A 13,337-nucleotide genomic window follows, 5' to 3' on the forward strand; every position below is an offset into this window, starting at 1 on the left:
TTCTAAGATTCCAGATGACACATTACGTATTGAATGAAGTCAAAAGAGTATATTCACCACTTTGTCTACTCTGAATATGTCAAGTAAAATTCTGAAAGCAACCTCAGAGTTTTGGATTACTTTTATAGGATGTTTCTTTGCTACCAGTGAGCAGCAAAAGCCTACTTCAAACTAATTTTACCTTAAACAAAATGAAATCTTTAATATAGTTTTGAAAAAGTAGAAAATAAAATAAAACTGACCCAACATTTTTGGTTTTCTTGGTCCCTTTAAAAAAATCTCCCATTATGCTTTATCTCTAGATGATGGAAAAGAAAGTAGATTTGAAATGCTTTTTGATTAGCTTGGCAAATTTTATCTACAGAAATTAGTCACTGAAAAGATGAAATCAAGGTTTCTCAATGAAAAAATAGGTTCAGGGCTGGATATCTCAGCAGTTAAGGAGCTTGCCTGCAAAGCCTGACAACCCTGGTTTGATTCCCCAGTACCCATGTAAAGCCAGATGCATAAAGTGGTGCATGCATTTGGTATTTAGTTGCAATAGCTAGAGGCCCTGGTTCTCTCTCACTCTCTCTTTCTCTTCTGTCACCCTCTGCTGCAAATAAATGAAAATATTTTTTAAAATAGATTCATATTGAAGGTTCACCATCAACATGTTGAATTTATTTATTTATTTATTTTTATCTTTTCACAATTTTTATTAACATTTTCCATGATTATAAATATTATCCCATGGTAATACCCTCCCCTCCACACATTCCCCTTTGAAATTCCATTCTCAATCATATTACCTCCCCATCTCAATCATTCTACTTACATATATACAATACCAACCTATTAAGTACCCTCCTCCCTTCCTTTCTCTTCCCTTTATATCTCCTTTTTAACTTACTGTACTAAGTATTTTCCTTTTCATGCAGAAGTCCAATCATCTGTAGCTAGGATCCACATATGAGGGAGAACATGTGGCGCTTGGCTTTCTGGGCCTGGGTTACCTCACTTAGTATAATCCTTTCCAGATCCATCCATTCTTCTGCAAATTTCATAACTTCATTTTTCTTTAATGTTGAGTAGAACTCCATTGTATAAATGTGCCACATCTTCATTATACACTCATCAGTTGCGGGACATCTATGCAGGTTCCATTTCCCAGCTATTATAAATTGAGCAGCAATAAACATGGTTGAGCACATACTTCTAAGGAAATGAGATGATTCCTTCGGATATATGCCTAGGAGTACTATAGCTGGGTCATATGGTAGATCAATCTTTAGCTGTTTTAGGAACCTCCAAACTGATTTCCACAATGACTGGACCAGATTGCATTCCCACCAGCAGTGTAAAAATGTTCCTCTTTTTCCACATCCCAGCCAACATTTATGATCATTTGTTTTCATGATGGTACCCAATCTGACAGGAATGAGATGGAACCTCAATGTAGTTTTAATCTGAATTTCCCTGATGACTAGTGACTTAGAACATTTTTTAGAAGCTTATATGCCATTCGTATTTCTTCATTTGAGAATGCTCTACTTATCTCCATAGCCCATTTATTGGTTGGCTTATTTGATTCCTTATTATTTAACTTTTTGAGTTCTTTGTATATCCTAGATATTAATCCTATATCAGATATGTAGCTGGTGAAGATTTTTTCCCATTCTGTAGGTTGCCTCTTTGCTTTATTCACTGTGTGCTTTGCAGTGCAAAATCTTTGTAATTTCATGAGGTCCCAGTGATTAATCTGTGGTTTTATTGCTTGAGCAATTTGGGTTGTATTCAGAAAGTCTTTGCCAAGACCAATATGTTGAAGGGTTTCCCCTTTTTTCCTCTAGTAGTTTCAGAGTTTCAGGTCTGATGTTAAGGTCTTTTATCCATTTGGACATAATTCTTGAGCATGGAGAAAGAGAAGAATCTATTTTCATCCTTCTGCAGATATATATCCAGTTATACTAACACCATTTGCTGAAGAGGCTGTCTTTTCTCCAATGAGTGTTTTTGGCATTTTTATCAAATATCAGGTGGCTATAGCTACCTGGACTTACATCTGGGTCCTCTGCTCTGTTCCATTGATCTACATGTCTGTTTTTATGCCAGTACCATGCTGTTTTTGTTACTATGGCTCTGTAGTATAGGTTAAAATTAGGTATGGCAATACCACCAGCCTTATTTCTGTTGCTCAGTATTATTTTAGATACTTGAGTTTTTTTGTAATTCCAAATGAATTTTTTGATTGTTTTTTCTATTTCTATGAAGAATGTCTTTGGAATTTTGATAGGGATTACATTAAATATGTAGATTGCTTTTGGTAAGATTGCTATTTTCACAATATTGATTCTTCCAATCCAGGAACAAGGGATGTTTTTCCACTTTCTAGTGTCTTCTGCCATTTTTCGCTTGAGAGTTTTAAAGTTCTCATTGTAGAGATTCCTTACTTTCTTGGTTAGGTTTATTCCAAGTTATTTTTTTTTTTGATGCAATTTTGAATGGGAGTGATTCTCTGATTTCATCATCTGTGTGTTTGTTGTTAGCATATATGAAGGCTACTGATTTCTGTGTATTTATTTTGCATCCTGGTACATGGCTGTAGGTTTTTATCAGCTCTAACAGTTTGCTAGTACAGTCTTTAGGGTCCTTTATGTATAGCATTATGTCATCTGCAAATAATGATAACTTGATCTGTTCCTTTCCAATTTGTATCACTTTTATGTGTGTCTCTTGCCTTATTGCTATGGCTAAGACTTCCAGAACTATATTAAATAAAAGTGGGGACAGTGGACACCCTTGTCTTGTTCCTGATTTTAGTGGAAAAGCTTCCAGTTTTTCCCCATTTAGTAATATATTGGCTGTAGGCTTGTCATAAATAGCTCTTATTATATTGAGATATGTTCCTTCTATTCCCAGTCTCTGTAGGACTTTTATCACAAAGGGATGTTGGATGTTGTTGAATGCTTTCTCTGCATCTAATGAGATGATCATGTGATTTTTGTCCTTCCATCAATTTATATAATGTATTACATTTATAGATTTGCATACATTGAACCATCCCTGCATCTCTAGGATAAAGCCTGCTTGGTCACGATGAATGATGTTTCTGATATATTCTTATATTCTGTTTGCCAATATTTTTTTGAGAATTTTTGCTTTTGTGTTCATGAGGGAGATTGGTCTGTAATTTTCTTTTTTTGTTCTACCTTTGCCTGGTTTTGCTATCATGGTGATGCTGGGTTCATAGAAGGAATTTGGTAGAATTTGTTTTTTTTCTAATTCCTGGAGAGCTTAAGAATCAGTGGTGTTAGCTCTTTCTTGAAAGTCTGCTAAAATTCAGCACTGAATCCATTTGGGCCCGGACTTCTTTTACTTGGGAGATTATTGATAACTGTTCAGATCTCCATGCTTGTTATAGGTCTATTTAAGTGATTAATCTCATCTTGATTTAATTTAGGTAGGTCATATAAATCAGGGAAATCATCCATTTCTTTCAGATTTTCATACTTTGTGGAGTATATGCTTTTATAGTATGTCCCTATGATTTTTTGAACTTCTCTGAAATCTGTTGTGATGTTACCTTTTTCATCTCTAATTTTATTAATTTGTGTCTCTTTTCTCTTTCTTTTGGTCAGATTTGCTAAGGGTTTATCAATCTTGTTGATCCTTTCAAGGAACCAACTCTTTGTTTCATTAATTTTTTTGGATTTTTTTGTTTCTATTTCATTAATTTCTGCCCTAATCTTTAGTATTTCTTCCCATCTACTGATTTTTGGTTTGCCTTGTTCTTCTTTCTCCAAGGCTTTAAGGTGAAGCATTAGATCGTTTACTTGTGACCTTTCTAATTTCTTAACATAGGTACTTAAAGCTATAAATTTACCTCTTAGTACTGCCTTCATTGTGTCCCAGAGATTTTGGTATGTTGTGTTCTCATTATTTGACTCGATAAAGTTTTTGGTTTCCTTCTTGATTTCTTCATTGACCCACTCATCATTTAGTAGTGTATTGTTTAGTTTCCATGATTTTGTGTATGCTCTATAGCCTTTCTTGCTATTGATTTGTAGTTTAATTCCATTGTGGTCAGATAGAATGCAAGGAATTATTTCAATTTTCCTGAATTTGTTAAGATTTCCTTTGTGTCCTAATATATGATCTATTTTAGAGGATGTTCCATGTACTGCTGAAAAGAATGTATATTCTGCAGCATTTGGATGAAATATCCTGTATATATCTGTTAGGTCCATTCCTTCTATGACCTCATTTAGTCCAGATGCCTCTCTGTTTAGTTTTTCCCAGAATGACTGTCAATTGATGAGAGTGGTGTGTTAAAGTCACCCACCACCACTGTGTTTGGTGTTATCTGTGACCTTAGTTCTAATAGTGTTTGTTTGATGAATTTGGGAGTCCCCATGTTAGGTGCAACTAAATTGAGGATCCTATTGTCCTCCTGTTGGAGTGTGCCCTTAATCAATATAAAATGTCTGTTCTTATCTTTCTTGACTAATGTTGGACTGAAGTCTACCTTGTCAGATATGAGGATAGCAACCCCTGCTTGTTTTCTAGGCCCATTTGCTTGAAATACTGTTTTCCAACCTTCCACCCTAAGATAATGTCTATCCTTTGTAGAAAGGTGAGTTTCTTGGAGACAACTAATTGTAGGATCCTGCTTTTTAACCCAGTCTGCAAACCTTTGTCTTTTGGTTGGAACATTGAGGCCGTTGATATTAAGAGATATTATTGAAAGGTGTGTATTTATGTTTGCCATTTTTTTGTGGTTCGGTTCTATCTCTGCTCTCTTGTGTCAACTAGTGTAAGAGTATCGCTTGTTTTTTCTAGGTTCCTTATATGTGTGCTTTTTCTTTTCTTCAGCATGGGGGATTCTTTCAAGTATTTTCTGTAGAGCTGGTTTTGTCTTCAAACACTCCTTTAACCTGCTTTTGTCATGGAATGTCTTTATTTCTCCTTCTATTTGAATGGATAGCTTTGCAAGATAAAGTAACCTTGGTTGACAGTTTTTATCTTTCAGAACTTGGAATACATCACTCCAAGCCCTTCTGGTTTTTAAAGTTTGTGTTGAATAATCTGCTGTAATTCTGATGGACTTGCCTTTGTAGGTAACTTTATTTTTCTCTCTAACTGCTTTCAATATTTTTTCTTTGGTTTGTGTTTGGTAGTCAGCTTGTGACCAAGTGAGACCCTTCCCTGATGCAATCCCAGTTTCCTTTTTGAATGAATTTGGTCCCAGTCAAGTTGCTGGCTGGGTCGTTGGGCTGCTGTTCTGATTTCTGGAGCTGGGCACTGGCTTCTCCTGTGGGGCAAACTGGGACTGGCAACTGTGGCCCTGCTGATTGGCACCCCCGCTGCTGAAACTGCTACTGTTGTTGCTGAAGCCACCACTTCTGGATACGTTGCTGCTGCTGGTAAATATTGCTGGCTCCACTGCTGCTGCTGTAGCTGCCACTGCTGGATCCCCTGCTGCTGCCTCTGAAGCTGCCATTGTAATTGCCACTGCTGCTGCTGAAGCTGCTTTCGGGATCCGCCATTGCTGGAGCTGCTGTTGTTGCTGCTGGGCTCTGCTGCTGCTTTGGTCCCGCTGTTGGCTCAAGTTGGCATGGCTGGGTCCTGGGATGGCTGCTATGTTCGCTGGAGCTGGGCACAGGTGGTGGGGGAGGGGAGGGAGCCGCAGCTGCTCTGGTTCTCTCACTGTTCCACGTGTTCTTCTACCTTGTGATCTGCTCCTCTGTTGTTAACTGCCTCTCTCCCTTCAAGTTTCTTGAGTTGCGGAGAGCGTCGGTGTGAGTGGAAGTTCCCCTCACCTGGCTTTTGCCTGCAGCTGGAGCCGAGCCTGGCTGCTTTCTGGTGCGCCGCTACTGCCATGGTCAGCGGTTTTTCCGGGGCCGTTTTTGCAGGCCTGTGTGGGCTCTGGGTGCTCTGGGTCTCTTCTACTTCTCTGCTGCCATTCCAATTTCTTAAACACCTCACTTTTTAGTAAAAGTGTGTATTTTGCTGAGTTCTTTTTGGTCTTTTCCCCCCCTAGGCTGCTTTGGCATGCTGCCTATGCACCATCTTAACCAGACAACATGTTGAATTTTGTACTAGTTACTTTCTTTTTGCTATGACCAAAAATATGATCACAGGCAGGCTAAGGAAGGATAGGGTTTATTCTTGCTTACAATATTAAGGGCATGCATTTCATCATGGCAGAGAAGGTTTGGGATCAGGAGTGGGAGGCCAGCTGGGCACCACACTTCTGCCAGACTCAGGAAGCAGAGAATTAACAGGAAGTGGGGCCTTTTATAAAATTCAGTTCCCACCCACTTCTTCCAGCAAGGTTCCATTTCTTAATACTTTCACAACCTTCCCAAGCAGCTGAGGACCAAGTGTTCAAACACAAAAGCATATGAGGGACATTTTACAGTCAAACCATACCAAACTTGGAGTACCAAGTAGGTAGGCCTACATAAGCTTTTTGAGGGATTGACATTTTTATTTCCGCCATCCCTAAATGGCAAGTGGCTTAACCAATGTATAGGTCACAATAGAGATGATAAACATATTTATTCTTAGGAAAATGGAACAGTTCCACAAGATTAAGTCTCAAGGGCCTGGTGCAATTTTTTTCTGGATAAAATCTTTGCAAAAAATTAAAAAACCAGAATCCTCCATGTAAACTGAAGAAAGTTCAGTTCAACTCCAGGAAGTAGTTTCATACTAGTCTCATGTTGCTCAATGTTTGTGCTGTATAAACTACTCACCACTAAGACTGTAAATTTTGTGAGTAATCAGACATTATTGAGCTACTTACCAAGTATCACTTTTGGCAGCAAAAAGAAAATGGAATGGAATAGCAATTGTTAATTGTGGCCACATTTACAAGCAATACAACAGTTAAGAACACATGCCAAAATTCCAAAATGTCACCACCTGCTCATTTCTATTAAGGACAAATTCATGACTTTGTCCTGTATGTGCAGAAAATCCTCTGGCTATAGTGAGGGGATGGCATATGCTGTGTCACATAGTTCATTTCCATATGCAAGTGTGCGCATGTATGAGTCTCTAATATTACAACATGTCAAATAGTTCAACTAATGCAGTCCCTCTTTACTATATCTAAGGCTTCTTGTAGAATTTAAGTTTAGTTACACATACTGCAATATTTTGCTAGCATTCCTATTTGAAAGTGGAATCTCAAATTAGGAAAATATTTCTATTTTATTTATAATGCATTGATCAAACACAAGCCATGTGCTTTTTGCCTCAATTTATATTTATATACTTTGCACTGCTCAAGAACAGGAATTCCTGTTAGAAAACGTCATTTTTTCCCAGTATTATAAATGCAGCAAGATGTGTATGTTTGAAAAGACTGTATGTAGACTTCTCAGTATCACATTCCATATGCAAGGGCTTCACAACAGACATATTTCTGCACTGCATATGGACAGGCAATTCTCCTTCTCAAAAAATACTTGCATTGTGATATTTTTAAGTAGCATTTTTGAATTTACACTAATTTACAAAATTACAAACTAACAAAAACTTCTTAGTTTGGAGTCTATACCCCAACCCCTATGACACCCAGGACATTTTCAAAACCCTACAACTGGCTCCTCCACACCTTTGTGAGCTTATCTAGTGTGTAAGTGATATAGACTGGAATATTTTATTGTGTGTATGTGTGTGGTAAATGTATGCATGTTAATATTTGTGTGGGGATATGTATGCACATGTATATATGTATGTATATGTGGAGGCCAAAAGTTGAGATCAAAATTGAGAGAAATTGAACTATCTCCTCTTTATTTACTGAGGCTGAGTCTCTCCCTTGTAAACAGAGTTCACCAATTTGACTAGTCTAGCTATCCAGCTTGCCCTGGGGACCCTTTTCTCTGCCTCCAGAGTGTGGAGTTTACAGGCTTGCTGCTATGCCCACCTGGTATTTACATATGTGCTAGGAATCCAATCTCAAGTATACATGCTTGAGCAGCAAGTGTTTTTAAGCCATTCAGCCATTTTCCCAGCTCTAAGTCTAGAATATTTTTATAAACCCACTTGGACATGTGTCCAAAGAATGGCAGCCATGTGGTTTGTGCCACAATTAAGGAAAAAAATAACACATTATCTGTAAAGCACAGGGAGCATCCTTACGGGATGGTCTTTGCTAAGGGAAAAAGCATGCATTTCATCCTGTACATGTTTTGCACTATGGTCATATTCCTTCAGCTTAAGAGTTTTCCATTTTCAAGCATATTGTGGAGTAATGAATGAAGAACATTATGTGTGTGTGTGTGGGGGGTACTATTGGTGTTCTGTATTTCTTAAAGAAATGCACTTGTTTTCTCTATCAAATTATATTATAGCCTATGATAAGAGGACATGCTATTACTGTCATATATTTTTATAAAGTATATCTACAGAATGAGTTTAATAACAGTTTTCTGTGTACTCATTTCATACCAATATATTACTTTGTTCTGTTTTTTTAATTAAATATTTACAACTTGGACCCATGTTTGTGTGTGTGTGTGTGTGTGTGTGTGTGTGTGTGTGTGTGTGTGTATGTGCACACATGTATGTGTAATGAAAGCAGAAGTGGCAGTATTTATGGGGAGCAATGGGATGCTTAAGAAAGGAAGAGATGATGTGGGAGCAATGAAGCCCACTCTTTCACATGCTAACCAGAAATTTAATGACATATATGAATAAAATTTAGTCTTTGGGCTGGTGGAATGGCTCAGTGGTTAAGGCGTTTGCCTGCGAAGCCTAAGGACCCTGGTTCAATTCCCCAGGACCCATGTAAGCCAGATGCACAAGGGGGCACATGCGTCTGGAGTTCATTTGCAGTGGCTAAAGGCCCTGGAACGCCCATTCTCCCTTTCTCTCTATCTGCCTCTCTCACTCTCAAACAAATGAATAAATAAATAAATAAAAAAAAAATTTAGTCTTTGACAAGATTACTCACACGATGTGCGCCAAATTGAGTGGCTTCTCAGGCTGGTCTGGGAACATGGGGTGCAAAGGTTCACGGCTGGAAGCACAGCTCAAGGACTTGCTTAATGCATTTGTTAGCTTCTTTGCAGGTGATTTCTAGAAAGGAAAGAAAGAACTTATGACACTAATCTTGATGCTATAGTTTATCACATGAGATGCTTTGCTCAATAGTCATGTGTTTATCCATTCATTCAAGAAATCCATTTGGATTCAGGAAGTTTTCTAGAGGCTGAGACTAGAGTGCTAAAATAAGATATCAGGGTCCCTACCTCTTGCTGAAAACTGCCAGCAAATGCTATGCATGTTGCCCCTAAGACATGTGAGTGGGAGGAAGATAAAAGCCATTCTAGAGACAAAGGCAGGAGGAAGATCAGCTAGGTTCTCATCATGCTGGCTAAGGATGGCATCCATACTGCATGGACAAAGGGAGACACTTAGGACTTTAAGTGCTAGGACTAATAGAATAAGGCCTGTTGTCAGAAAGATTGGTCCCACTTCAGAACCAAAGATGACTTCAAGGTTTTCAGGAATCTAGGAGTAAGTCTTTCCATGGGTAGGGTAGTCCAAGTAAAAGTGAAAGATAAAACCAGGCCTAAAAGTCACAACAGAGGAAGAATACTGCTCTCATGGCTTGCCTGAAAATCAGTTCCAGGGAAATGGCAACAGACACCGTGGTCACACAAACCTCATCAAAACAGAGGAACAGAGGCTACAGGGAAAACATCATTAAATCAGGTCCCTATCTTGTCCACAAAGGCTCAGGGAACATTGCAGAAGAAGGGGTGGAAAAGATTGTAAGTGCCTCAGGGTGGGTTGAATAGCCTGAGACACTGTACCACACCTCCCCCAAAGGCTGACTGAGGCCTTCCCACATTGAATACCAATTACCCCAATGAAAGAAGAAGACCTTCAGCAGAATGGGGGAGGATGTCTGAGAGTGCCATCTTTTTATAAAGAATTAATAAGGAAAGGTGGAGGGAGGGCTAATCAAAATCTAAGAGGATACAAATAAATCATATGGAATCCTCTGGTTTCAGACAATGAAACACTCAGGAGCAATAGATCATTGTTAGAAAATTTTCAGTGCCAGGGATGGGATATATCCAATGAGTTGTTGGCCAGGGAGGTCCCCTGATGCTCCCAAAACATTATAGGCCATTGCCAAGGCCCTTGATTTCCCACCAGGAATAGATGGTAAGACCCTATTGCTGAAGACTCCACATACTTGGGCTGCAAGGCCACTGAGAAATCCTGCTGGAACTGAGCTGAAAACCTCCTCCATGTATACCAGCTGACAGAAAGCTGGAAGAAGCCATTATACATGTAGTTCAATGGGAGAAAGAGATACCACCAGTGAAGATACTCAACAGTGGACACTGCAAGCCTTATAATTGGCTAGCCAGCCCAAATGAGCCAACAGGTGCCATAGTGGCACATCTGTCATAGTGGAAACCAACTGCCCTCCAATTGGACTGGAGGCCCATTCCATGGTGGGAATCACATTCCTGATACTGAAAACTTAAAATAGGGGTAGTCATAAGCCCTAAGGGTGTAACATCTGCTGATGTCTGGAAAAATGTATATACTATACTTATCAAACTGCCCAGTAAGCACTTCTCTTAATATTTATACTCTTATATTAATGCTAGTCACACTTTGGGTAGAGAATTTTCTCTTTTCAGATGGCAGTGCCTTTGGGATGACTCAGAAGGTATCATAGTGCTGGAAAGAAGTGACTGCAGTATTGAGTAACATCTCAATCACACCTTCCAAGGCTCAGGGTATAATGCGGAAAAGGTGGAAGAAAGAATATAAGAGTCAAAGGAAGGGTAGGACTCCTTGCAACGTGTTCCCTCCAGACATAAAATGGTCTGGATACCCATGACCTCATAGTGCCTGACACTACCTACACAAGACCATAATAAGAGGAGGAAAAGACCATGACATCAAAATAAAAGAGAGACTGATTGAGATGGGGAGGGGATATGATGGAGACTGGAATTTCAAAGAGAAAGTGTGGGGGGGGAGGGTATTACCATGGGATACTTTTTATAATCATGGAAAATGTTAATAAAATTTGAGAAAAAAAAAGAAAAAAAAAACAAAATAGGTTGAGGTCAAGGTAAAGTACAACTGGTCCTTAAATCAAATAGGAAAGAGCAAATATCATATTGGTATTTCACAATTGTGTAGTAATGTAGTAAATTTCTTAAAAGAAAGGAAGGAATAATACAATTTCAATGTCTGAAAAAACTTGTCCAAAGCAGAAATAGAACTTCAGTCTGTGGTTTCCAAACTTAAAATTCATGAGATTTTTAGCATCATATTTCCTCTTCTATCAAAAAATTTAAATTAGGTATTCTGTGGAGTTCAGGGTCAGCAGGACCTAGCAGATCTCCAGTTGAAGGGCACAGAGAATCACAGTAGGGAATCCGCTGATTCCCATGCTCTTAGATAGCCTACTGGACCCCCAGAACCCTAAGCACCCTTCCCAGCCACTGCACTGCCCCCAAACCATGTTCTCTGCTACACTACCTGCATGCTCCACAGATGGGGCCAAGCACCTCTCACCTTTCCTCCCACTGCCCATGTCTCCTCTCTCTCATACCTTTCATCCCTCCTCCCTGCCCCCCACCACCCACCACCAGGACCTTGCCTTCCTTTCTGCCAGTTGGACCACAGTATCTCCTGACTTCCCCCACCTGCCACCAGGTTCATGCCATCTCCTGATTCCTCCCACCCACCACTAGGTCTGCATCACCCCCAGAATTTTCCCCACCTCCAGGACCACACCATCTCCTGACTCTTCCCCCCACCACTAGATCTGAACTGGGAGCACCCTGACTCCTCTCACTTGAGCAGACAGGCCCCTGTGCCACCCCAATCCCAATGCACCAACCCACAATTCACAATATGCACATCCATGAATATAAAGTCATCAACAGCCTAATCTAGTCAAACATAAAAGGGAACAATCAATGAGGGCACTACAAAGGTAAACTGTAACTTCCTTCTGAATCCAATAAGATTCCCACACTGTGATGGGCAGACCACAGTGCAAAAGAAACAACAAAACATCAAATGGGAAGAATCGCAACAAGGTAGTCTAGTCCCACAGTGGAAGTCTCTAATCAACATACAGAAGAGATAACAGGAATAGAACCCCAAGATGAAGACACAAGATATGTGACTATGACCAAGCAAATGGCAGAACTTGTAGAAAATCAACAAAAGACCAACAATTGTATGAATTCTATCCTCACTAGGTTGGATCTAAAAATAACAAATAATAACAAAGAGACTTCAAAAGGGAATTAAGTGATCTGAGGGAGAGCCAACAAAAAGAGGACCTAAAGCATAAGCTTGCTGAGCTCAATGAAGACATAAATAAATGCAAGGGTGAATTCCAAGAAGCATTAAGAAAATAAAAATAAATTACCTGAAAAGAAAACTTGACAAAGAGATGGAAGCTATGCAGAAAAGTAATAGAAAATACAAACCAAATTTAACAAGTTCAAACCTCTCTAGAAGTCCTCAAAAACAGAATCAGTCATGTGGAGGACAGAACCTCAAAACTGGAAGACAAGACAAAAGAGACAGTTCATGAATCTAAAAACTTGAATAAGTTCAAAAGACATATTATCATTAAGACTCTAAATAACAAAAACAAAGAGATAGTCCAAAAAGCAGCAAGAGAGAAACAACACATTATATATAAAAGTAATCTCATCAGAATTACCTCAGATTTATCAGTGGAAACTCTGAAAGCCAGAAGGGCCTGGATTGGAACACTGCAAAGTCTAAACACCTATGGCTTCCAACCCAAACTACTGTACCTAACGAAAATATCCCTCATAATAGATGGAGAAAGAAAATCTTTCCAGAATAAAAGTCAGCTCTACAACTATATGAACACAAAGCCAAACCTACAGAGAATACTTCAGGGCATTCTCCACACAGAGGAGTCAAATTACCAATCCCACGCGTTTACAAGAAGCAGACCACAATAACCAAAACTAGAGAAGGCTCAAAAAAAAAAGTACAAAACCCAAGAAAACACCAAACCCCACAAAGTATCACAATATGGCAAGGATTAAATCACACCTCACTGTAATTACACTAAACATTACTGGCATTAATTCACCCATCAAGAGACACAAGGTAATAGGATGGATCAGAAAAATGGCCCCCTCAATCTGCTGCCTTCAAGATAGCCATGTCACCACTAAAGACAGAAACCTCCTCATCGTTAAAGGGTGGAAAATCATGTTCCAAGCAAATGGAAATAAGAAACAAGCAGGTGTTGCTATACTAATATTGGATAAAATAGACTTCAAATAAAAGTTAATCAGAAAAAG

General features: G+C 39.1%; 1 protein-coding gene across 26 annotated transcripts in view; it reads right to left on the bottom strand.

Annotated features, from left to right (window-relative positions):
* The window catches only part of Dtna (dystrobrevin alpha), a 425,345-nt gene that overhangs the window by 67,702 nt on the left and 344,306 nt on the right, over positions 1-13,337 (bottom strand). For 17 of the 26 annotated variants that reach the window (XM_045134780.1, XM_045134782.1, XM_045134779.1 and 14 more), the window contains 2 exons: positions 8,951-9,075; positions 6,791-6,799 (listed from right to left, as the gene is read on the bottom strand). In XM_045134780.1, coding sequence (XP_044990715.1) covers positions 6,791-6,799; positions 8,951-9,075 — 134 coding nt within the window. The remainder of the gene's footprint in view (positions 1-6,790; positions 6,800-8,950; positions 9,076-13,337) is intronic. The other 9 variants (XM_045134795.1, XM_045134777.1, XM_045134787.1 and 6 more) reach the window with 1 other exon arrangement.

This window comes from Jaculus jaculus, chromosome 15 (genome assembly GCF_020740685.1).
Source record: "Jaculus jaculus isolate mJacJac1 chromosome 15, mJacJac1.mat.Y.cur, whole genome shotgun sequence".
NCBI classification, from domain to species: domain Eukaryota; kingdom Metazoa; phylum Chordata; class Mammalia; order Rodentia; family Dipodidae; genus Jaculus; species Jaculus jaculus.